At 35.7% G+C, this 23,395-nt stretch overlaps 4 protein-coding genes across 4 annotated transcripts; 1 reads left to right on the top strand and 3 right to left on the bottom strand.

The window, feature by feature from the left end:
• Nucleotide 1: 1 nt before the first annotated feature.
• On the bottom strand, nt 2-1,352 carry LOC148170223 (putative E3 ubiquitin-protein ligase UBR7). Its single transcript, XM_088044353.1, has 2 exons — nt 1,055-1,352; nt 2-1,008 (listed from the first exon to the last, which is right to left on the bottom strand). Exons 1-2 carry the CDS (start codon nt 1,217-1,219, stop codon nt 118-120), a joined length of 1,056 nt encoding a protein of 351 aa, XP_087900479.1. The 5' UTR covers nt 1,220-1,352; the 3' UTR covers nt 2-117.
• Nucleotides 1,353-1,818: 466 nt separating this feature from the next.
• Nucleotides 1,819-3,514, top strand: 7B2 (Secretogranin_V domain-containing protein 7B2). Its single transcript, XM_088044361.1, has 6 exons — nt 1,819-1,933; nt 2,339-2,422; nt 2,471-2,852; nt 2,897-3,090; nt 3,140-3,202; nt 3,249-3,514. Exons 2-6 carry the CDS (start codon nt 2,360-2,362, stop codon nt 3,324-3,326), a joined length of 780 nt encoding a protein of 259 aa, XP_087900487.1. The 5' UTR covers nt 1,819-1,933; nt 2,339-2,359; the 3' UTR covers nt 3,327-3,514.
• Nucleotides 3,515-7,306: 3,792 nt separating this feature from the next.
• On the bottom strand, nt 7,307-12,506 carry LOC148170221 (DAN domain family member 5-like). Its single transcript, XM_088044362.1, has 2 exons — nt 12,348-12,506; nt 7,307-8,180 (listed from the first exon to the last, which is right to left on the bottom strand). The coding sequence occupies exon 2, from the start codon at nt 8,178-8,180 to the stop codon at nt 7,419-7,421; it is 762 nt and encodes a 253-aa protein (XP_087900488.1). The 5' UTR covers nt 12,348-12,506; the 3' UTR covers nt 7,307-7,418.
• A 1,022-nt stretch (nt 12,507-13,528) lies between these two features.
• Nucleotides 13,529-16,299, bottom strand: LOC148170220 (uncharacterized). The gene is made up of 19 exons (XM_088044266.1): nt 16,279-16,299; nt 16,066-16,204; nt 15,957-16,023; nt 15,346-15,910; nt 15,269-15,301; nt 15,191-15,223; nt 15,108-15,146; nt 15,020-15,061; nt 14,940-14,969; nt 14,861-14,890; nt 14,780-14,815; nt 14,699-14,734; nt 14,607-14,651; nt 14,463-14,559; nt 14,043-14,413; nt 13,989-14,001; nt 13,718-13,942; nt 13,611-13,670; nt 13,529-13,566 (listed from the first exon to the last, which is right to left on the bottom strand). Exons 1-19 carry the CDS (start codon nt 16,297-16,299, stop codon nt 13,529-13,531), a joined length of 1,920 nt encoding a protein of 639 aa, XP_087900392.1.
• Between the last annotated feature and the right edge of the window lie 7,096 nt (nt 16,300-23,395).

The raw sequence follows: 23,395 nt of genomic DNA, 5'->3' as shown, positions 1-23,395 counted from the left end.
CTGTTCATTATGATTTATTATAATTATGCAGACCCAAATAAATGAAATTCTTAATAAAAAATACTTTACACCCATTGATTCTAAGCTACAAAGGTCAGACATTAATTAATAATACTTTTAGTGACAATAATGGGGTACAGACACCTTCTGCTTCTTCTTAGCCATCATTCCATCAAAGAATTCTTTGATGTCTTCTTCTCGGACCACTTTCTTATTTTCAGCAAACTTTTTCAGATACTCAGCAAGATTCTCCTTCAAGTCATTGTATCCTGCAATGGCTTCTACTAGCTGTACCCTATCTAAAGAATTCATGAAATTCCTATTATGTGTCTCTACAACTTCCTTGGCTTTAGCTTTTCCTTTCTCTTCATATAAATGCACAGGATCTTCAGAATCAATCAGAAACATCACATTCTCTTTTTTATACATATCTAAACATTCTGTACAAGTGCACAGATCAATTCTCCATGAAATATCTTGCCAGAATTTGGCTCCAACAGTTTCAGACTTTGTGGTGGGTTTTTTGCAGGTTCCTTCCACTTTCTCCTCTTTTTTGGCCCCTTCATAATACAGCAAAAACTCATGTTTTCCAACACAAGTTCCACAGATCATCTCAGCAAAAGGACCACTAGGAACTTCTACTCCTAGATGCCTAGAATGATACCAATCTTCACAGATAATGCATTGGATCATCTCATCTGGAAGAGGATCCTCAGGATCTGGATAAGGTCTATGACAGACACAGTATATCCCACTGAAGTTCTGATTATACAAATTCAAATCATTCTCCTCAGACTTGTTAGGATTCAGGTTACATTTAGTACCATTAAATTTCTTATTCCCACAATCACAACGGAAATTTCGTTTAGTGTACAATTCAACGAGTTCGTGGCCATCATGGCAGTGATAGCTGCAGGCCAAGCAAATCCCAGCCCCCTTCTCAGGGTCAGTTTTAGATTCAGGAATGCAAGTCAGGCAAGAATATAAGGCTTGTCTCTTGAGATAACCCTAAAAAGCAACGTTGAAACCACATAAAAACAATGTCAATACGTACGTCGCTGTATGAGCAAGCCTTGTCGTTTGAAGCCCCCAAGACCGCAGCAGCATCTTGGATCATCTCATCTTCAAGCTCCAAAACATCGTTCAAAGTGAGAGTTACGACCTCAGATTCTTCCGCAGATTGCTCACTGGTACCACTAGTGTTTAATTCCTCAGCCATTGTGCTTAAAGAAAAAGAATACACAGAAAATTTAGATAAAATCCGGCTGAAACGTAGATTGGTGACAGCAGTGACAGATGGACAACAATGGCGCGAAATTCTGGGGTTTTTGTGGAATATAGGTTGGCGAAAGATAAAAAATTAATTGTTTAAAAGACAAATAAAGAACAGAAAAATACCCAAATACTAAAAAATTAACGTTTATATCGTTTTTAATTAAAAAACTAAGTCAAGACTTGCTGTATTTGTGTTTAAAAAAAATCAGTGTTGAAACCTAGGGAATTTTAGTGGTGAGGTTGTTTTTTTAAAGTCAAGCGCTTTACCTCGACGGGAACCGTTTGAATTCAAATTATTTTTTGCTACAGTGACGCTTTTTCTTCTAGCTACTAGCTATAGTTAGTTATATGCTGCTATTCATAGCAAAGTAATTGACTAAATGTAGGATGGTTTGCATATATTATGACCGCAAACTAAAAGAAGATTTTGACGTCACTCGCTGATATCGCCCCCGCAAGTGAAGTTCTTTGTAGTCGGTCGTAATTAAATGCGTTACTAAAATCATTGCAATCAGACCCGATTAAATTATGATCGATTTCCCCGAGGTAATCCGAATTGACGTCGCCGTCGGGACGCCCAATGACGTTCACTGCGCAAAGGCGTCATTGATTCACATAGCCTACATTCTCAAATCTCGTGTACTTCGACTTGTGACGGGTGAGTATATAAACAAACACTTTTCTTGCTACTGCAATATTTTTCCAACGGCTTATTTATAATGTAACTGTTACTTTCGGAAAATATATTTTTTTTAATGTTTTCTTGATTATTGAGAAGATATTTAATGGGATGACACGTCACGGTTTTGTTGCACGTTTTCCTAAGTGGAAAATTCTAGAAAATTTTGTGATTTAACGCGAAATTCCGTTTTTGCAATGGTAAAAAGAGACAACGAGTCTCGCTCATCTTGGATTCATTGATCGGGAAAACAGGTGGTTCATTCAGAAGTAGTTCGCATTCATAAAGCCCACGTATCAGAAAAAATATTCAAATTTTGTATTCTTTAATTCGATGCGCATATTATTTGGATACATTTATCTGTAAACATCGATTTTGTTCCAGAGTACCGATAATTTTATCGCCATGATATTGGCGATAATATTTTGGAGTGTCACCGCCTCGTTTGCTTATATTCCTGATGGGAAAGTAAGGAGGTTTTTACCACACCAGCTAAAGTAAAGTACGTGTTTCTAGGAAAACTTTATGTCCGGAGTTTTCCTTCGGGAGATCGTAAACCGCATGAATAAAGACCTGCCAGATCTTGCTTACGTGGACTTTTCCGAAAACCGCCTTCCTCTCGGAGTTCGCTCTTTAGGTCGCGAGATGGAGGAAGAACCTCTTTTTCCTCTAGACTACGACTCTTTGGGGGAGCCTAACATCCACCCGAGCATCCGAGACCAGGAGTTTTTAGAACACTCCAGTCTCTATGGAAGCCAGTTGATGTCTGGGGGCGCTGGAGAAGGAAAACAGAGGTTGCGCCCCCAAGGCTCCTTCAAGAACATCCAAGAAGTGAAGTCGGACTCAACTCTTCCGGCGTATTGTAATCCTCCAAATCCTTGTCCCGTTGGATACTCAGGTGTGAACGCAACGAAAGAAGCGTAGGATTAACATTTTTTGCAGCTGAGCAGGGATGTATCGAAGAATTTGAAAACACGGCATCTTATAGCAGACGGTATCAGGGAGCTCAAGATTGCATGTGCGATACTGAGCACATGTTCGAGTGCCCCAACCCTAATCCCGGTGACTCCATGGACAACTCTATCGACTCTTTCAACGATCTCGAGTTCAACAGATTTTTGCAGCACACTATGCAGGTTCCTCTGGATTGTTTTTGGCGTGCAAATGTAGAGTGGTTTGTTTCAGATGAATCCCGGTCTCCAGCACAAGAATTTGGTTGCTAAGAAGTATCACGGCTACGAATCGAAGGTTTGGTTAAAATTTTGAAAAAATTGTTTTGATTTTGGTGTTGTAGAGTGTTCGCGTGAACCCGTTTCTTAACGGTGAGCGGTTGCCAGTGGCTGCAAAGAAGGGCAACAACGTGGTATTCTGAACTTCGTCTGCCCCCAAAGACTTACCAGTGGCGTCAGCTTTTCCAGTGCTGGCCGAAGAAGCTGCCGCCACGTAAAGGACAGTCTGAACTCGAAAAACCGACGCGGCAACGAAAAAGGCTGAAGATTAATTCGATGAACTCATTTTTTTGAAAGCACTTAGAAATAATTAGATATCGCTTTAAGTGTTTGAATCGTGTTTTTTAACCCTGAGAAGGCCCCATACTGTTAAAGAACTGAGGACTCAACATTCTCTTGTACACAATGGCGTATCTTGGCCATGTTTACAAACACTAAATTTTGACTTGAGATGAAGTGTATCTCTCAGTGACCGAGACGTCGGATGACCCGGTTTTTAGTTTGTGTCTTTTCGGTTACTGAGAGCTGATAATACATATCAAAATCGGACTAGACGCGGTGTTGTTAAGTCGAGTAGTAGGCCCTATTGGTTTTCAAATGCTGTGTTGACTACTCTTCGGAACGTTTGATGAAAATCGTGTTTATATCAAACGTTTCCTGTGGTTTAACACGGCAAGGTAAAATCAGTGCGCGACTTAAAAATACCTTACATTTTACCATCAACTGGTTTGATGGGACTTACATCGGATGTGATTGATTCATATGTATCATTACCTTGAAATTGGAATCTCTCGGATTAGTAATGGATAAAACATTTATTGACAATTATTATTAAAGACATTTATTGATGTTCAGTCGTTATCAAGATTTGGTGTTTTAAGATTTTAACAAATATGTGTGATTGTGAGATGGTTGACCATTTCGCTCATGCTTATAGCTAATCAGATGTGTATTCAATATGTTATCTTGAACAGACCACAGCAACATTATGGATCTGTTCTCTTTCAGATGTCAAAATATATAATGTATTCTCTTAATGCAAATACGTTTTTTATTTACCCCATTTTTCCTCTAAAATCCATTATTTAATCATATAATCAATAGAATTACAGTAATTTAGAAATTGCGTTTTTTTAGCACTTTTATTGTCAAGATTAACATTTTCCATTTGCAGTTATTAAATTTCCATCTTTCGTAATTCGCGTCCGTCAACTAATAAATTGGTGTCAATTTCTAAATCAACAAATTATAAAATAACTTGAATGTATTGCTTATGTAACAATAGGAAATAAAGTAAACAAAAATAGATAATCCAACAAAAAATAAAACTTGGAAACTGAGACGGAGTACAGAGAAATAAGTAGTCGTAATTAAATTTGTAAATCATGTGCTTCAATTACGTGCCAATTTTTTATGGTCTTTCTGGCCAAATTCTAAAAATTAAAATCTATGTTGACTAAAATCCGAACGACTAACTTTTTTGTTTACTTAGCAATAAATCTTGGATTTATCAAAATGTACGTCTGAATCAAAATATTATTTTCTGTGGTAAGTTAACTGTGTCAGCCCTCAGCTGATGAAATTTATTTGCCAAAAATATATTTATTTAATGTTATTTCTTATCTCTTCCACGAATGCCAGAAACTTAAAAAAAATGTTCACTGATTTTGTATGATTTATGTTTGAAAATATTTGTGCGTAGTCATATTACAATTAACTTATTATTATAAAAAAATACGTACTATAGGTAAGAAAGCAGCGACTTTATGCTTCCTCATAAAATCTAAAATAGAGAAAACCTCGTAACCGTGTCACCCATAAATTAAAAGCAAGAGATAATAAAAATTAAATCTTACCTTTTTAGTCGACATAAATTAAGCAAATTAAGTCAAGAAGCAAATAATCAGCCAATTAATGCTGTAGCTCTCGAAAATTAAATTTGCAAATCAGATATGTGCTGAAACACTTTATTATCTTACCGCCTATACTGGTAATATTATGAATACCTAAAATGACACGTTCAAGCGCACATTTTTTAAGGCGAATATGCGATTTTATAAAACGTGATACTTTAAAACTTTCGTAGGATCACTACGTATAATAATTACAAAATTGACTGTCTTATTACCATGATTATACCAATAAACATATTGTTTTTAAAATCCTACTTATCTATTAAATTACGAATGAGGGCGTAAGATTTGGTGGGCCAGATCTCCCGATCAGGATACACACTTTTATAGAAAGAAGTAATTTTTGTCAGACACCTGACGGTATTCTACCTTCGTCATTTAATTTATTGCCACCGTTTATAGTTATGTAAATATCACGGTAATAACATAATTTCGCAGTTTTATTTACTGGAAGGTTCTGTCCGGAGTCACCATTTATAAGACCCCGGATTTTTTTAGAATTGTTGGTTGCATAAGTTTGAGTTTGAAATTTTCAGGAAGAGCGCCCGGAAGTCGAGATGAATGTCCTTTGTCTCGGAAATATAATTAAGTGTGAATGTGCTCTTTGTTTTTCCGCGTATTCTTTCGGGTCCGCTGCCAAAATTGGCTCAGGTCTGTCGTGTCCGGCCCTGTTTTATGGCTTGTTTTCTGCATAATCGCAGCCATAAAAAACTCTCTCCCGTCGATTTTTCCGGCTCCCGGAACGCTCCAAACAAACACGTTTCCGGACATTCCCGGAAACACTTAACGCTTGTCTAATCGTCTCTGGATTTATACGTCCAAAGTGAATATTATTCCATGGAAGTTTGCCATATTATCGGCAGGTTGGTTGTTTGGCACACCGAAAGATAATTCAAGTTCTCTCGGGCAGTCGGTCTGGCTCCAGACCTGATATGTTCGTCGACAGACAGAAACTTGTAGTTGTCCCAGAAGCTAAACTTTTCGAGTCGAGACTAAAAAGCACAACTCCTTTAAACGCTCGCTACTTGTTTATGATCTATGGAAGTTCCTGCGGAAGGGAAAAAGTGTCTACAAGCACTAATCTTGGATTCTCGGCTTCTAGTCTAAACAAACATTTCGTAGAGGAAACGTCCTGCTGGTACTGTTTTGGCGCCGCAAATAAATAAAATATATTGGACTATCTGTTTATTTTTATTTACGATATAAAGAACTACGTGTAACAATAAAATAACACTGTTAAATGTTAATACTAACAAGTATTTTTACATTCAGACTTACAAATGTTCATAGCCTTTAAAGCGATTAGGTGGGAACTTTTACATCATTCCCTTTAAATAAATATGTCGGAGAGACCATCTGTAATCGTGTTAATTTTATAAATAAGAATAATTTACTTATTACAAACTATTCACTAACTTCTTATGGATTACAGCACTAAGAATAGTAGGAACTTGAACAGCTGAAGTTAGTTACGTTATGCTAAGTATTTTAGTTTATTTATTGGTTTTTTGACTTCCTCCAAGTTCTGCTGAAGCAGCAGCAGAAGGAATCAGAAGTAGGCTTTTAGAATAAAAGAGAAGAAAACATTGGGAGAGTTTTTCTTTGGTTTAGTAAAAATGTTCAGCCCGATTTGAGAGAAATAAAATAGCTGCCAATTATAACTTGTGGCAAAATAGCTTGTCTAGTCGATGTCGACTTTTTCAGTTTGGCAAAGGTAAAAAATGCCTACCTCTGATGTCGCCGCAACCATTTAGCCTTCTTCTTGGCCTCCGTCGCTGAAATCGGCACTCCGCGTAAAAACGTCCGATTTCGGGGACATGTAGGCCGTTTAATAATAAAAGTATAAATAGAAATCAACATAACTTTAATGATCAGTACCCACTCAGCATGTAGGTTTGTGGCGCCGGTTAATGTTTGTACACTTATTAATGTTGTTGGGAACGTTTATTAGCACTTGTCGCCTACCAGCGTCTAACCATCGCGCAATTTCATTCTCATCCTTTGATTTTATCACAATTATCCGGCGGTAAATCTCGCCGACTGTTTCCTCATTCATCTCGAAAAATGTACGCACAGTCTCGACGGCGAAGTCGCCCAACACGCAACTAATTGCAAGAAAGTATCAGATAAACCAGTTTTACTAATTAGACGCAAACGCGTGTGAATCAACCAACTTAGAAAAAATATCCACTTAAGCAGCAAAAACCGCCGCACAAAAACACTTTTAAAAATCCTAAGCCATATTGCTGTGGTTTTAATTTTAGATCTCTTAAGCAGTTTACAATCGTCCTTAAGTTCAAGAGCGTGACGTCATCGAAGCGCTCAGTTTACATTTGCAGCAATACACTTGCATTGTTTGATCCTTTGGATCCTCTTCTTCCGGAATGGTGGCACCATCGAGGGACATTTCAACGTGATGGTCACCCAAGTAAACTTACTCGGTTTGCAGAAAGCACAGGCTTTAAACGCGGGACCATTCAAGTCTTCATCTTCCGTTTCCTCACTCGAAGAAATATGGCGGTGGCGCCGCTTCGGGTTCTTCGGGATATAAAACGAGTTGCATTGACCGTAGCAAAAGCGATTGATCACAGTGCGGGTCAAACAACCTTCTTCTTTGACCTTTTGGATCAAAGGCTCAGTTTTACACCAATCTCTTTGCAAATACTCCTTCTTAGTCACGAAAAGAGCGTTCTTGCTACTTTTCAGCAACTTTCGTCCGTTGTAACCACGAAGATCTTGAAGAAGCTCCGTGGTTTTATAAGGATCAGAGTGATTGTTACGTCGCAAGAAGAGATTTAAGTCGACACGAGGATTGTCAGGACGCGGCATCACCTGGTCGTCATCCAAAAGTTTGAGCTTCTGGATCTCGTACTCTTGATCCGGAGGAATGTAATTTTCATCGAGCTCGTTTTGTAGAAGATATCGCTTTTCCTCGCGCGATATGTTCTGTTTTTTTTCCGCGATTAACCTCTCCACTTCTTTCGTGTTGATGATGTCTAAAATTGAATCACTCGGAGTTTTACGGAGCGACACCGAAGATCCGAAAAACAGAAAAACGACAAGAAGGAGACTTTGCAGCAGCATCTGAAAGGAAAAATGTAATTTAAACATCATTCATTGTGTTTATGAAGCTAGTTTACTAAACATCCTAAATCACCAGTTTAATTGGTTGAGATGAAAATTGTGACTTTTCTACTTTTGTTTATTTGAATGATTTAAAGGCTGTATAATTGTATATTTGCTCTACAAGTGGGCCTACACGAATTCGGACAGGTTTGTATTCAATCTCCTCTCAAGTTGATGGGCGAGTTGGCGTAATTGGTTGAATCATTTTTGGTTTTTTTAATTGGATGACACCCTCACTTGAATTCTTGACTTGGTTCGTCAGATGTTTGTTGTGATTCGGAAACTGTGAAGAGATGCGTAAACATCCCGTGTTTTCGTTAGTCACAATGTTTCTTTTACAAACAATATCTCTAAAGAAATCAACTTTTCATACAGCAAACTTCGCTTAGTAAGACATGCAAGGAAATCTGCGTGATTATGACATGTTTATTGTATTTCTTAAGAGCTGGTGGCCTCGAAGCTTTTGAAAGAAATCCAGCAAATATGGGTTAGTTAAATCTGCCGCATTGAGCTTAACTTTTTGTCAATTTATGTTTCTCCGCTGATAAAATCTGAAAGCCGTCACCTCTCCCACTCGCCCAAGAAAATTTTTATTTGAATTCACCATTTTCGTCCGCGATCTTGTCGATACGTTGAAAATGCGCCTCTTTGTCGCCTTAGAGGAGCGTGAATTTCGCCATAAATAATCACCGTACCATTCGTTCCGTCAAAAGTTGAGATTTTTCGTCCCAAGAGATTGTATGTAAATGTTCATTGACTGAAGTCATGTCGTAAAATGTCTCCAATAGAAATTGTGGCGGCCCACGTGTTCGCGTTTACCGAAGACTATGACAGGATTATTATGCAGGTCGATTAGCCCCCCTTGGGCACCGACATCCAATTATGTGGAGATAGTGCGTGTCTGCAGAGTATCCGGTGACCGGAGGAAATCTGGCGGACCATCTCGCATGAATGGAACGACCATGGGTGTATGCGATCACCTATAAGGTTGATGGGTGGGTGGCGCGTAGGGTCCGATTTCTAGATGCACTAACCTGCTGTCGGCGGAGACTCGTGAGAGCCAGGAACGGATTCGAAAATAAAGCGGTTTGCAATCGGGGACTTTTTCACTACACATCAATTTTGATATATTAGTGGTTTTGTTAGTTTAATCGAAAACTTGGAGTTTCCATCAAAACAACATCAATCAGCCGCACGGGTAATTGCATCAGTGAGAATCGATGGCTCTACATTTTATTTTGATTTTCAATAATTTGTTTTCGAATAGTCGTAATTTATTATCGATTTCCCAGCTATTCTTAAATAACAGACGTTACAAGAGTTTATTTATCGCTTTTGCTGACCACCGAATTATTGCGAATTGAGACGAGATTTAAGAGTGTAGAATACGAAATTTGCAGAAGTGGAGAATCAAACTTTTTAAACAGGAAGAATGCGCCTGGCGACAGAGCGTGCTCAACCCAGTGAATTTGAAATGCAAATTTGCAGTTGATCTTTTGCTTCTGGTCTGCGAAGCGCCGAAATCCGTCCCTGTTCGTCTGCGAGAAAGATGGTATTGTGAAAGGCAGGTGGTGGGCGCCAATGAATGGACATCGTATTTGCTACAAAAGGCGACGCGTGATTGTTGATCAGTCCTCCGGATTTTTCTATTCTTCCCCACAGAATTTCGAACTTCCTGTGCATTATACTCCCGAAGCTCATTTCGTGGTGTTAAGCGCCAACATTCTTCGCATTGAATCGTTTTATGCTTCCATCATGTACGCTAATTCGGTTTATTTACAACCGTGCCTTTATGGCGTCGAAACTATTTACTACTAGTATTTATTTTCGGCGTTTTTTCGTACCTGAAGGTAGAAAAGCGGTTGGAATTCTGGCAGAGTGCCTTTGTTTACATTTACAATAGTTTGGAACAATGCTGATAAATATGCACTAAATAAAATGAATTTTCTCGTAATGTTCGCGATTTAGGACCTGAGAATTTGCATGTCTGGACTTTACGTCATGCAGGTCGAAAATAACAAACGGTTTTTTCGGTGGCGGGCGCCATGCAGCTCTTCAAAAATAAGCAGTTGGCTGGAAATTGAATTGTTTGTGAAAACGACGGTTCTATTATTCTTACGCTAACGCAAAGGTAATATTTCATGGAAATTATAAGCTGTGGATAGTTTATGTAATCGCACCACTTTGTTGCCTCTTCATTGCTTTATCCGTAAATCTATCTTTAAGTATTGTAAACTGTCCGAAACATAATAAAAAATTGTAATTATTCCCTGACTCCGACCCTGCTGCAGGCTTTCTCTGCGACAACGCGACAATACTCCATATGCAATTATAGCAGTAATTTCCACCTATTCAGTCGGAAGTGCGATTCTTGAAACTAGAACAAAATCTGTTTACCCTCCGGCGTCTGAAATTAGTCAGTCCCACGCTCATCAATAAATCAAAAACCACGCGTCTATTAGAATTATGAGTATCATTATCCGCAACACTCCGTAAACATTGTGAATGGAATAAACATTGCTCTTGTCGATTTTTCCCGGATTATATAAGCCACGGAGTGTGATTTTTCTTTGTCGTCTAGAGGAGTGTTGAGCGTGGGCGCCCTTTGTACAGGGTCCGCTCCATTCATGATTTGTATGAGTGTCGCGAAAATCTTTCTACAGTTTTGTAATTCTAATTAATTACATGTAAAATACGTTACGTAAGTGACATGAAGTCATCCGATGTAGAACAAAGGACTCCAACCACCTGTGGCTGATCTCATTTATACCGAGCGTTCGTCATTTCCATCGTCCAAAGAAAAAACAAAAATATTGTGGGTGGTGGCTAATTGCTGTTATTAGTATTAAATATCCTGCACCTGTGATCGTTTGCATTTTAATAAGGAAATTAGTCACTTACTATAATTTATGTTTGTTTTCCTCATCGCTTCCACCGGCTAAGGAATGTCTTGGATTTTTCCAACAAAATCTCGATCGATCACCGCACGAAATTTATTGTTGGAAGGGTCGCGAGCTAAAGGTCGCAGCTTTTGATATTTTAAAGAGTCAGAGGTGCTTTAGCGACGTAGGTCAGACTGAATTTATGGACGGTTTCTTTTTGACCCAAATAACAAGATGGATCTGGAGACGACTTCAAATTATAGACCATTGTATTTTAAATTAAATTAGTTAGAGCCAATTACTTCCTGTTACATTATCTATGAATAAAAAGTGTAACAATAGAACCAAATCAGGGCTTGGATTCATCATAATTGAAGATGTAATTGGGATTTATCGGTACTGGCGTTTCATGTAAATTGTTTCGCAGTTTTTAACAAGGTCAAAGTTTGTCCGAGGTAAACCGCCATCAGCTTCGATGCTTGTAAAACTATTTTAGAGAAGTTGCTCGATAAAAAAAGGGCTCGTTCAAAGTTATAGTCATTTGAGATAATAATAGGCTGGGAGAAGAGCACCAATAATTAACCACGATATTTTAATAAAACACTTTTTTTAGAGTTAATTGAGTTGGAGATAATGAACTATCTCAATTTGTACCGATAGACCTTAGTTGAAAATTAATTTCACGGTTTTCGTCTTGAAAAATAAAGAAAATAACATATTACAATAATAATTATGGAGTTTGATACGTCATTGTGTCTTAATATGAGCATCTTAAAATTAATTTCCATTTCTGCATAAAATCATGTTTAGGAATCGTAAGAAAATTCCCCGTCCTTGTTCTTTATGTAATTTATACCAAATGCGACTGGTGTTTAAAATCTTCCGATAAGTTTCTTATTTTGGGTCCCCACTTGTTCGTGGTGCAAAACAAACCTTGAAATAAAGATTTAATAAAATTTCCTTTATAAATTCGCAGAAATGTGCTTTACACGGATTAATTAATTAAAATTCACACCCTCGCGGGATTGAACCGCCTTTGCTTTCTTCGAGCATGTTTTGGGCGGGGATAAACTCCGGATGGGTTTTTGTGGGTTTTGATGGGTGAATCCATACCAGGATGTTGATGTAACGTAACTGCGTTATTAAAATTGCTCTTAAATCGCGCTATTTATATAATTAATCAATTAGAGAAGTATGCATAGTATCCCTGGAATTCAATTGAAAGTGATTGAAAAGTATTTACCTTGATTTTATTAAAAACTCACAGCACTCGCATCCTCTGAGCTTTCACAGGTTCGACGAGAGCGAAAGCTCCACTTCGACTAGCACGTGGTCCAAGTCCGGGAGCTTAACACAGTTGCGCTTTCCTTGCAGGATGTGAGTAAACTGATTTGAAAAGTTGGAGTGCGACGCTGTCGCCCTGAAAACTCCCACCAGGGCAAGGTATTTGCTGCTACATAATTTATAATTTGTCCGATGGATTCGTCGTTCATTATCTCCGATTTTGTTTAAAACGCGAAACTTGGCTGCCGGATTCGTCCTTTTACTCCGCAAATACGCCAACTTATGCAAATTATCTACTTTATTACGATTTTATTCGGGAGATGGGTGTTGCTCTAAGCCAAATAGCCTTACGATTGTCCTTATTTCTTAATAAGTATAAAGAGTGCGAGTCGAGGCGGATTCGGCGCCTCTTTATCTCCACGCTTGCATAATCTTCATCTCGTGAAAACAAATGGATTAATGCACGCTGTACAAAAGAAGCTGTTGGCGGCTTATTATCTTTCTGTCAGCGTGCGCTTTTAATCTTCATTTTAACACAATTAAACAAACAACTCTTGAGACAAGAAACTTTAGCTTTTTCTAAATCATAATTACTAAACAGGTATGTCTAGTCCCGGAGCAAACTCTAGTAACGGATAAAAATAGATAATATTCATTGGTAATTGCAACATCCTAGACACGTTTTTTAAGAATTGCTTATTATCATATTGCTGGGAATTAACAGAACTCCGTAAACCTTTAAAAAAGTAAAAAAATCCCCGAAAATGTTTCTCAGAAAGGGAAGTATAATACCACATCAGCTGAACGGATGTCTAATAAGAAGAATTAAATTCTGTGGCGCATATGTAGAGGAAATGACAAAATTGTGACCAAATTTTACGTACATTTTAGATTTCAAATTTGATATTTTCAGGTTCTCAGGTTTCTAAATCCGTTTATAGACGCATATTCGCACACCTACAGAATTTGTTTATTTTCCCAATTATTGAGCTTATTTTTTTTTCTTTCGATTCCTAAAATTTGAATTTAAATTTCAATTCTTTATTTTTTGAAGCATCAATTTTTCAATATTTAAAAGTTTCAGATTCTAAAATTTGCTTAGGATTTTTTCTAATTAAGTTAAACTAACTAGATTAGCAATCACTCAAAGAGGTTTAAAAATTTACATAAAAATTTCTCTGAACTTAAAGTTCTCAATTTTTAGAGAATTGAGATAGCCAACCTGAAGATCTGAGAATAGTAAAAATAATAAAAATAAATAAGTAAATGAAAGAAACGTTTGCTTAGACTTCTTTATTTCGTTAAAATACTATTTTCAAATTTCCGCACTTCCATTTTTCCCTCTGCTTATCTTTCCATTTTTAATCCCATTGCCGTTTTTTGCCAGTTTCAGCTCCCCATCAGATCCTCCCTTTTTCTTCAAAACGAAAACACCTTCGATACCTTTGGGAATTTGTCGTGGTTTGTTTTTGGTCGACTTCAGAACTTCATAGGTCGTAAATTCTTTATATTTTGAGATTTTCGTGACAGCATACTTTACTTCCAAAGCCGATTCTAAAATTACAAAATTAAAATCAGAAAATCGGTATTCAAACCTTACGTCTGGTTCCAGTCTCCATATGCGTGTTTGCTGAAATCAAATTAAATTAAATACACGAGCAGAACCGTTCTTACATCGTTTAAATTTGCTGCATTTGCACTTGGACTTTCTTTTGCCGCAAACACATGTTTTTTTAGTAATACTACTTTTAGATGTTCTGGAAGTACTTGAAGAACATGCGCAACATTTACAATTAAGACTGGGTTGTTCCGGTTCGTCCGGAGGCTCCGGGGGAGAGATACACTTGTGTTCATCCCCCTTACCGACGGAAATCACATCGCTTTGAATACTTTTTTCTCTTACGGCGGAAATCACATCGCTTTGAATACTTTTTTCTCTTACTGGTGGTAAAAGCAAAGAACCTTCATCAGGCATAGTCATTTTGCTCTCAGTTTTAATGGAATCGGACTGAGTCATGACATCATCTACCGGAAAAATTAGAATTCGAACTAACATAAGTTTTAACTGATTAACCTGTGGAGCCGAAATCGGACTGAGTCGAAACATTGTCGGTTGGTACCTTATCAAGGTCCTTCTGGGTATTAACAGACTCCAAGACCGGAGCTTTTACCTGTGGAATTGACCCAAGTCAAAATTTTTGCAAACTCTCCTGCTTACTTTTAGGAGGAGGTCAGAGCCGGTTTGAACAGTATCAAGCGTGTACTGCAAAAACGAGTTAGTTTTAAGATCGTAGTTAAAAAGAAACTTACGTCAGGAAAAGAAGTTTGCATGAAGTTTGATCGCAGCTAAAATTGGAGTTTGTTTTTTTGGACGAAAAGTACAGAACTTACCGTCGCATTTGAAGTTTGAATTTTCATGGAGGTTAGCTAAAAAACATTAAATATTTTACAATTGTGACTGGAATAACTTACGCTTGGTTTTTTCGGTTCGGTTAGTTCAGGCTAAAATAAATAAGTTTAGATGTAAGAAAATTTTATTAGCGCACCTCACGAAAGAAGTTTGCATAATTTTTGAAACCGTCTAGAAAAAATAAACTTTAATTAAGAAACAGGCGTAGGGCAGATAGGAACCTCTGGTGTTAAACCGACGGTCTGCAAGATTTCAGACACCATCTAAAACAAACCGCTGAAAAATGAATCTTTAAAGTTTCTTCAAGACCTGCGGGTAGGGCAAACTCTGCGTCGCTGCTGTTTTCACCTAAAATCTTTTTAACAGATATTGAAAACCTGCACATTGCTTACACTTGGAGTGACTTGAAACGCGGCAGAAACCGACTGAAATTAAAATTACCGCGATGCAAAATTTCGGGAATGACTTACGTGGTATGGAGTTGGACTATTGGAGCTTTTCGACTGCAAAATTTTCAACTTAATAGTATGGTCAGTTGTGGGCTTACCCGAACTGAAATGTCTTTCACTGGGACTTCTTGATATAGTGAAGAATTCACTTGTTCTTTTTCGGGTTCCTCCTCAGCGGATTCGTCTCCATCGCCACAAGTTCTTAATCGACTGCATAAATCAATAACAGTTTGTAGTCCTGTGAGAATAGTCTCATCGGCTGTGGGTCCCAAAACTCTCGTATATAAATCAGGAACACAATTACACTCTCGTGGAACTAGAAAAGTGGAGTTATCAATACTCGAGTTCGTTTTACCATCTTCTGGTTTCTTTTTTTCGGCGACTTCTAAATGTTTTTCTGAATCCACCGACTCCGTTGGCGGTATCTGTGAACTCCTCATGCTGATCACACTTTTGGATGATTTCATTTTTCTGTTTGATGAACGAAGAGATGGTGGGTCTCCCGAAGGAGGCTTAACAAGTTTCCCCATGGATGTACTTCTTCTTTCTTCGTTGGTCGACATTTTGTGTACTTGAATTTGAAATGAATTAGTGCGACTGTCATTCTTGACATTCAGCTCTTTAAAAATCGAACCGAAGCGGAAAACGCGACGATAAATATGTCTGGAGCAATAAAGCTAGATAAACTCTACTACGTGTGAGGAGGTACAATGTACTTCGAGAATTGCACGTAAAACATGTTTCGGTATATGAAATATACGGTCTATTTTCCCTGACTAATGGTTCCACGAATCGCTACTATCCTGGGAATAAATCACCGGAGAAAAAACCGAAAAATCTGCTGCAGTCGCGGATCATTTGCCAAATGGCCAATATGGAAATTAATACTGTTGTTCGGTTTTGATCGTTGATTAAAAAATGCGAGCGAGGGAGGTTTACATAAATTTTATACGAAGACTATTTCATTCGAGGAATGTGACGTGTTTCATAAAATGAGATTGCAGAAATATCTCAGCTGGAGCTAATAAAACCAATGAATTAGATAGAAGCATAAGCACTTCCGTAATTAATTTTCAACATCATTTTTAACCAATTGCAAAGGTTTATGACTATTAACTCATGAATAAAATAAGTGATTCGAAATAAAAAGTTGGGTGCGGAAAATCCAGATTTTCATGAGCAATAAACGATCATAGAAAAAGAATTTTGTGCTAAATTGCTTAAAGCGGTTGGGTGGAAGTCATTTTTCTATAATTACGTGTTTCAGGTTTCAGAAGTCTATGTTTTAATTGTAGTTCTTCTACTTAACTAAAGATAGCGTGGTGAATGTTGTCCTTATTGATTATTTAGGGGTGTTCGAGAAATGGAAACTGAGAAAATCTAGCGGGAGGTTCGCTCAATTCTTCAGAGAGGTCTCTTTTTCGAATAAACAAAAAGTCTGATGAAAAAATTGTAACTGTTTTTTTAGAGTTCTTTCATTTCTTATTACATAAATCTGTTCAAACTTCTCAAATTTTTTAAATTGGATAAAATTTTGTATTTTGGAACAAATTGGATAGTGACATGAAAAAAGTGGAGTCAAATATTAAATAAAATTGTGTTTTGGCTAGTTCAAATGCCAAAAATCTATTCTAAAATTCCCGGGCATCTCAGTTTGATGTAAAATTGGGATTATTTTGGGCAAATTTAACAATGTATATTTTTTATTTAGTAAAAAACATTGTGTTACTCTCTTAGGGTAAAATAATTGAAGTAAATTTGAATAAATAATTTGAACAAATTATCGTTTAAATTAACTCTTTGTCAAAATTTATAAAATGGATTTATTTTATATAAGTTTCGAAAAATAGCTCTTCAATTCTAGTTTTTCGATATCTATTAGAACTAAATATTGTATTCTTCATAGGTTTTACAAGCGAATTCGAAAAAGCTCTACTTTTTAGTTTGTATATTTTTATTATTAATGTTTGCTTGTTCGCCTTACTTTTACAGCTTTAAAGGCTATTTTTTACTAAAAGACTTCCCCAAAATAATTACCCCCTCCTGCACCCCATTGATCGCCCACACATCCATCCAACTTTTGACGAATTTGAAACCCCTGAGTCCTGTACGAAATCAAAGCGATGTGTAAACAAAATTTCTCATTAGTTACAGACTGTAATGTCAATATTGGTGGTAAATGATCGCACCCTCTCGACTTTTTACAAACTAAGCCAAGTAAATCGTTACATAGACAACCAACAATACGAGCCCCATCGATTTTAGACTATTTAGTTGAAATGCAGCGGATTTAATGACGAGATTAACGCAGATTAAATCAGACTTTGGAGATCTAATTACGTGTTGACGTCGAACAATAGTTGAGCGCAAGCGTCCCTTTTTAGCAACCCTTTAAGTCGTATTATTAATTTGTTTAGTTCCAGGAAGACCATGGTTTTGAATGGAATGATCAATTTTTTTATAGACGAGTTGGGGAGGAAAGGGAGAAAGAGGAGGTGGAGAAGGTGGAGGCGGTGCCGCCCACGGCTCGGAATTACTTACGCCCTGAAATGTTGCGGAATTGCGCGAGTTTTCATATGCGAAAGTTATTACTAGGCTGTTACGACAAGGTTAATTGAATTTGTATTACACCGAGATAGGAAAAAGTCGAGACGTTCACTGCAATTTTAGATAAAAGCGAAGAACTTTTTTACTCTTAATAAGAGTTCCGTCGATATTTTTATAGATAATCTGTTTGATTACAATGGCAATCCCTTGTGTTTCGGTCCGGGTTCCGGTCTGCTGCCCCCTCAATCCGCACCCCAGCTAAGCGGCGCTTAAGTTGAGGTGTAACGGTGTGGAAATTATCACCCGTGATAAGTCACCGAATGACTTCATCATCTCCGGCTAATAAACATTACCCGGAGTTTGCCGCTGTGTCCGAGACAAAAGAGTGCATTTTTATCGTTCAAGAGTTAATCGGAAAGCTCGAGTATTCACGAACGGGAGGGGGTGTCAAGCGAACTCATCACTTTCCAGTGATTTTCAAATAAATGAGCTTTTAGCCCGAAAGAGGGAACGGTAATTTTATTCTCTCGTTCACGAACTTCTTACACTCGTTAAGATTTTTATGAAATCGGGAGAGAAAGGGGGTAACTTTACCCGGCAAATTTTGGTTCTGCCCAAAATTTTACCGCAGAGAAAGAAGAGTCGAGGGAGCGTAGCTATGAAGACTTTCCCAATTAGAACAGAATTTTTTTCGTTTAAGTGGCGTTTTTCTCTTAGAAATATTAAACAGATAAACGCTCTTTCAGTTTTCCAATGTTTCAGCTCTTTTTCCCCCAGGTTTACCTCCGTTGCCAGGACTTCAGATTTAATTCCGAGCGTGCAGTCAAGCGCGAGTAAACTGTTTCGATTGACGTCTGGATTTAATTTCTCAAAATTTGTGAAACTATGACTACGACTCTCCTCTCTGCACCCACCCACGTTTTCTTTTATTGTTACAATGAAAATTTGTTGACGTCGTTAAATAGGTCGAGGTTCACTGTAAAACGATGGTATTGATCTATCCCTAGGGAGTTTGCCCAAGTCTCCCGTCTTCCTCTCTCTGTTTGTCCATTGCCTAAACAGTTCATTTCGAAACAAAGTGAATATGGAAAATAGCCGTTGCATTTTTTGCGAGGGTTGTTCTTCAGTTTTAATTAACTTGAGCTATGCGTAGGAACGACTTGTTCATCATCATGATTTTAATTAGGTTTATTAAGTACGTGGGAGTCAAATAATTTGACGTTAAAGAAAAGAAATTTTATTGATGTGATGAAGGAGGTTTTACTTCATAAATCATTTTTATTATAATTCATTTGTGACCCGACGCTGGAAAGAGAAATTCCATTTCACGCATTTGCGTTTTGAAATGGATGTGCTCGCATCAGTTCACAAAATCAATATTTACTAATTCCTTCAAATATTTATTGTTGCGTTTTCATTTTGCTAATTTTACTCTTCGAAAGACAGGTTGCAGTTTAATGCGGAGTTGTTTTTTTCTAGAAAACTAATTAGAAACTGAAATGAGCTGAAAATGGACAATAATAACTAGCATCAAATTGAAAGAAATTGAAAGACGCTGTTGAAGGAACAGTAGTTATTAAAAATGTTATGAACCATAATACATGTAATCGGAAGTTTTATTGTAAGAATTTTACATATTTTAAAAATTATTTAATTGTAATATTTTGTTATACTTTAATTAATTTATAAAATATCAGAACGACAATAATTTACAAGGTTTAGCAATGGTAATAAAATAAGACATAATGAGGCATTTTAGCCGTCTATTTTTAAAAGGCTATTAAAGTAAAATTATAAATACAATGTTTAGATTGACCAGTGTCATGGTTACAAGTTTAACATCCTGTTAAAATAAACCGAAAAGATAGAGAATTGACTCAACAAATAAAATACGGAATTTGGCATTGGGTATACGGTGATTTTTCTAAAATTTTGCGTTCCGCCGCATTTGTGTTTTGTAAATAATACAGATTTAACTATTTTTTTAAATGAACTGTAAAGCGATCAATTGAATTATTTATCTAAAGTTTTTTTTTTAAACCATCGCATTTCCCTTTTTTTTTTTACAACCGGTTTTTACAACCGGCAAAGTTGCCTAAAATGATTTTCTGGTGATAAAATAAAATAAGTTAGACAATATTTAATTGACAATTTAATTACACATAAGAGTCTTTTAGACGGTGTCAATTCTTTTCACTATTAATCCTTTGATTTAAAATCCAACTGGCTGAAAAATAAACGTTTTTAAATGAAGAACTGGCTAATTTTCAGATATGTCACTAATTTGACTTTAATTTTTTCACTACAAATTTTCCTAGACAACGTTGCCAGTTGTAAAATAGAGAACGATTGACGTGTTGTGTTAAAAAAAAACTTTGGTTGACTGTTTGGTCTGTGCACGTATGTCTTAATATCTATCATTTCTAACAATCTGTGAACTATTTGACGTTTAAATGTCAAGTTCCGACACCCGTTAGCAACAAGTATCTCAGCCGACTTGATAAAAAAATCCTAAATTTTACGAAATATTATTATTTGTAAAGGAGTTTTGCAGTCTGAGAATATAGAATAATAGTTAAGCTTTTATTGTACAGTTTCTCAAATGAAATAACTTTTATATCTTCCCTATTTTATTTTGAAGTGTTTGATTTTATTCATGAATTTATTTTTCGCTTTGCTACCAACTACACAGTAAAATGTATATTTATTTGTGGATCGATACAAAATAAATTATTTTTGACATTTTTTACCTATGAAACAAAATCGTCGGTATATTGAAGTTATTATTAGTTTAGACAGTGATAAAACGATATTATTTTGTATTTATTCGATATACATATTCTAAATGTGGAGCGACGCAAATGATCATGAATATGTTCGTTTTTCCCTTCTTTGTACTTACAGATTCTTATTTCTTATTCTTTAAACTTCTAAGTTTCATAATTATTATTCCTATTTGTATTTACGTAGCTTTTTAAATTAATATTACTAATAAAAGTTTATAAATATTTAGAAACTTATAAGTACCAAAAAAAAATGATATTACCCAACCACTTTCTTCGTCAGTCTTTAAACAGTGTCGATTATTTTAAAAGTTTTACCTCATTTTTGAATTTAAATAACAATCATCACAACATATTTTGGAAAAAAAATATGTTGAAAGAAAGTCATTTGTAAAAGAACTGCGTATTAATTTTGAATTTTAAATCTGTTTTGCCTTATCAAACAAAAGTTCAGCAATTTTTTTGTAAGCATTCGATTTTTTTGTTTAATTTAAGTATCTAAAGTTATAAAACTTTACAATAGGTACATCGATCGTAGACAAAAATTAATTTAATTAAAAAACATTCTTAAAGACCAAAAAACTACTCAATAACTTGCATATTTTCCGTATCAATCTTAATTAACATATTGTTAGGTAATTATTATTAATCATCAATAACAATTAGAAGTACCTCTATGATTTAAGGTAAAAATCAGAGACAATTATGCCGTATACATTTCGCTGTCCTCAATTATACCAATGGCTAATCAACGAAGTTAAACTATTTTAGAATCTGTAATAATTTTAATTTTATTCGTCCAATTATATCTATTTAACCCAATTTTGAATTTTACAAAAATTCTAGTAATTGTAATAAGTAATTTGTCACTAACAGCAGTGGCGTCTATAATAGGAAGACGCATAAGTGCAATTTTGTTTCAAAAAATGAAGAAAAACCAAATTTTACAAATATTTAATATGACCTTAATTTTGGTTAATACAAACATGTAACAGGATGATGTTTCCTAGGATGATTTTGATTCAAAGAAAACTCAAAAAAACTTTTAATAATTACTTACTACCTTTATGTTGTAAAATTATTCTTCTTATTCATTGCTTATACTTATTTTAGATTGTGCAGAAAAAGTTAAAGCCAGAGTAAAGAAATAAAATTGTACAGTCTTACACTTTCAAAAATTTAAGATTTATTTATTAAAATGTACCCAAAACAAGTTTTTATTTGTTAATATACCTTTTCATGTACAATCCAATGCATAAATACTACAGAATTCGTTCCAAAGAATAAAAATTTTGACGAATTATAAATTATTTCAGAACTGCTTTAGCTTTGTTCGTCTGTCTAAAAAGCACCAAATATCTCGTTTTCAATTTAGTTGTATAAATCTATAGTTGAAATACTTTCAGATCTCACAGTCTAATTAATTTTTGATCACAAGGTAGCTAAGTATACTAAAGATCAAAAAAAAGTTTACAAACAAAAGCCAAAACATTTATTTCGATATTTTACATCGGATGGCAGTCTTTTTTGGTCAACTTGTTATTCTTTTATCCGTTAAATCTTATAGACTTGTCTATAAAATGCCACTTTTACGCCATCAATGAAGCCGCAAAAGTTAACACTTTTGGTGCACGAAGATAAAAGCAAGATTTTTTATTAAAGCAAATTTTAATTTTATTATTAGAATCGTTTACTATTTTGTTGCAGTTGACATCAATAAAAATAAAACTTTACGAAATTTTAGTGTTATTAATTTTACCCTCTGGTTGATTTCAGAACTAAATTGAATATTTTACGTCAGAACAAAATTTTAGATGCAACTTTGCACTTTATTAAAATGTCTTATTATTCATCCAGTCTACAGGGTCCGGCAACATTTGTGTCCACCCCTAAAATCGTCTTTAATTATAAAGATAAAATTTTGAAAATTTGCATACGCTTATAGTTGACAAAGCTCTAGCAACTGATATAAAAATTTGTTTTTATATCATGGTTTGTTTGGCGTCGCGACGCCTAAAAAGTATAATTTTTAGCGATTTTTGAGTTTTTGCGGTAATATTAGCGAATTCAATTTTTTTTCAACATAACTGCAATACAAATATTTGAGTTTTTATTTTAAATCTACTGCAAATGGTGTTTAAAATTTGCGAAAAAAACGCTGTTTTATCAAGTTAGTTTTTAACATTTTGACGGTGCAGTGACAAACTACGTTTACACCAAAATTTCACAAGTCACTTCATTCACTCATATGAAGGTGAATTTTGATTAACTCGGGCATGTTGCACTTTATGGACACCAGAAATCGTTAATTAACATCGACAAAGCGACAATTTCACCAAGTAAGACTTTTGTTACCATCTAAAACGAACCAAAGGATAGATGTCATTTGTGACACAAGATGTTGACAGACCGGTGTAAACGTAGTTCCCAATTTTGACGTAATGAAATTGGAAACTAACTTGATAAAACAGCATTTTTTCCTCACATTTTGAATACAATTCACATTAAATCTAAAATATCAACTGAGATATTTTTAACACACTTGATTTCACAAACCTTCATAATTAGTTAAATTATAATTCATTTCATAATTAGATAAAAAATACATTTTAAGGCGTCGCGACGCCAAAACTATAAATGATAAAAAATAAATTTTTGGGTCGGCTTCTAGAGCTTTGTCAACTATGAGCGTATGCAAATTTTCAAAATTTTGTTTTTAAAATTAAAGACGATTTTGGGGGTGGACACAAGTGTTGCTGGACCCTGTACAATATTAATTTGACATTATAACAAACAACCAAAAACAACCCCCGCGTAA

Source organism: Gnatocerus cornutus, chromosome 8, assembly GCF_029298725.1.
Source record: "Gnatocerus cornutus isolate USDA-ARS CGAHR chromosome 8, icGnaCorn1.1, whole genome shotgun sequence".
In the NCBI taxonomy this organism is placed as follows: domain Eukaryota; kingdom Metazoa; phylum Arthropoda; class Insecta; order Coleoptera; family Tenebrionidae; genus Gnatocerus; species Gnatocerus cornutus.
This window is presented reverse-complemented; position numbering and strand designations above follow the sequence as displayed.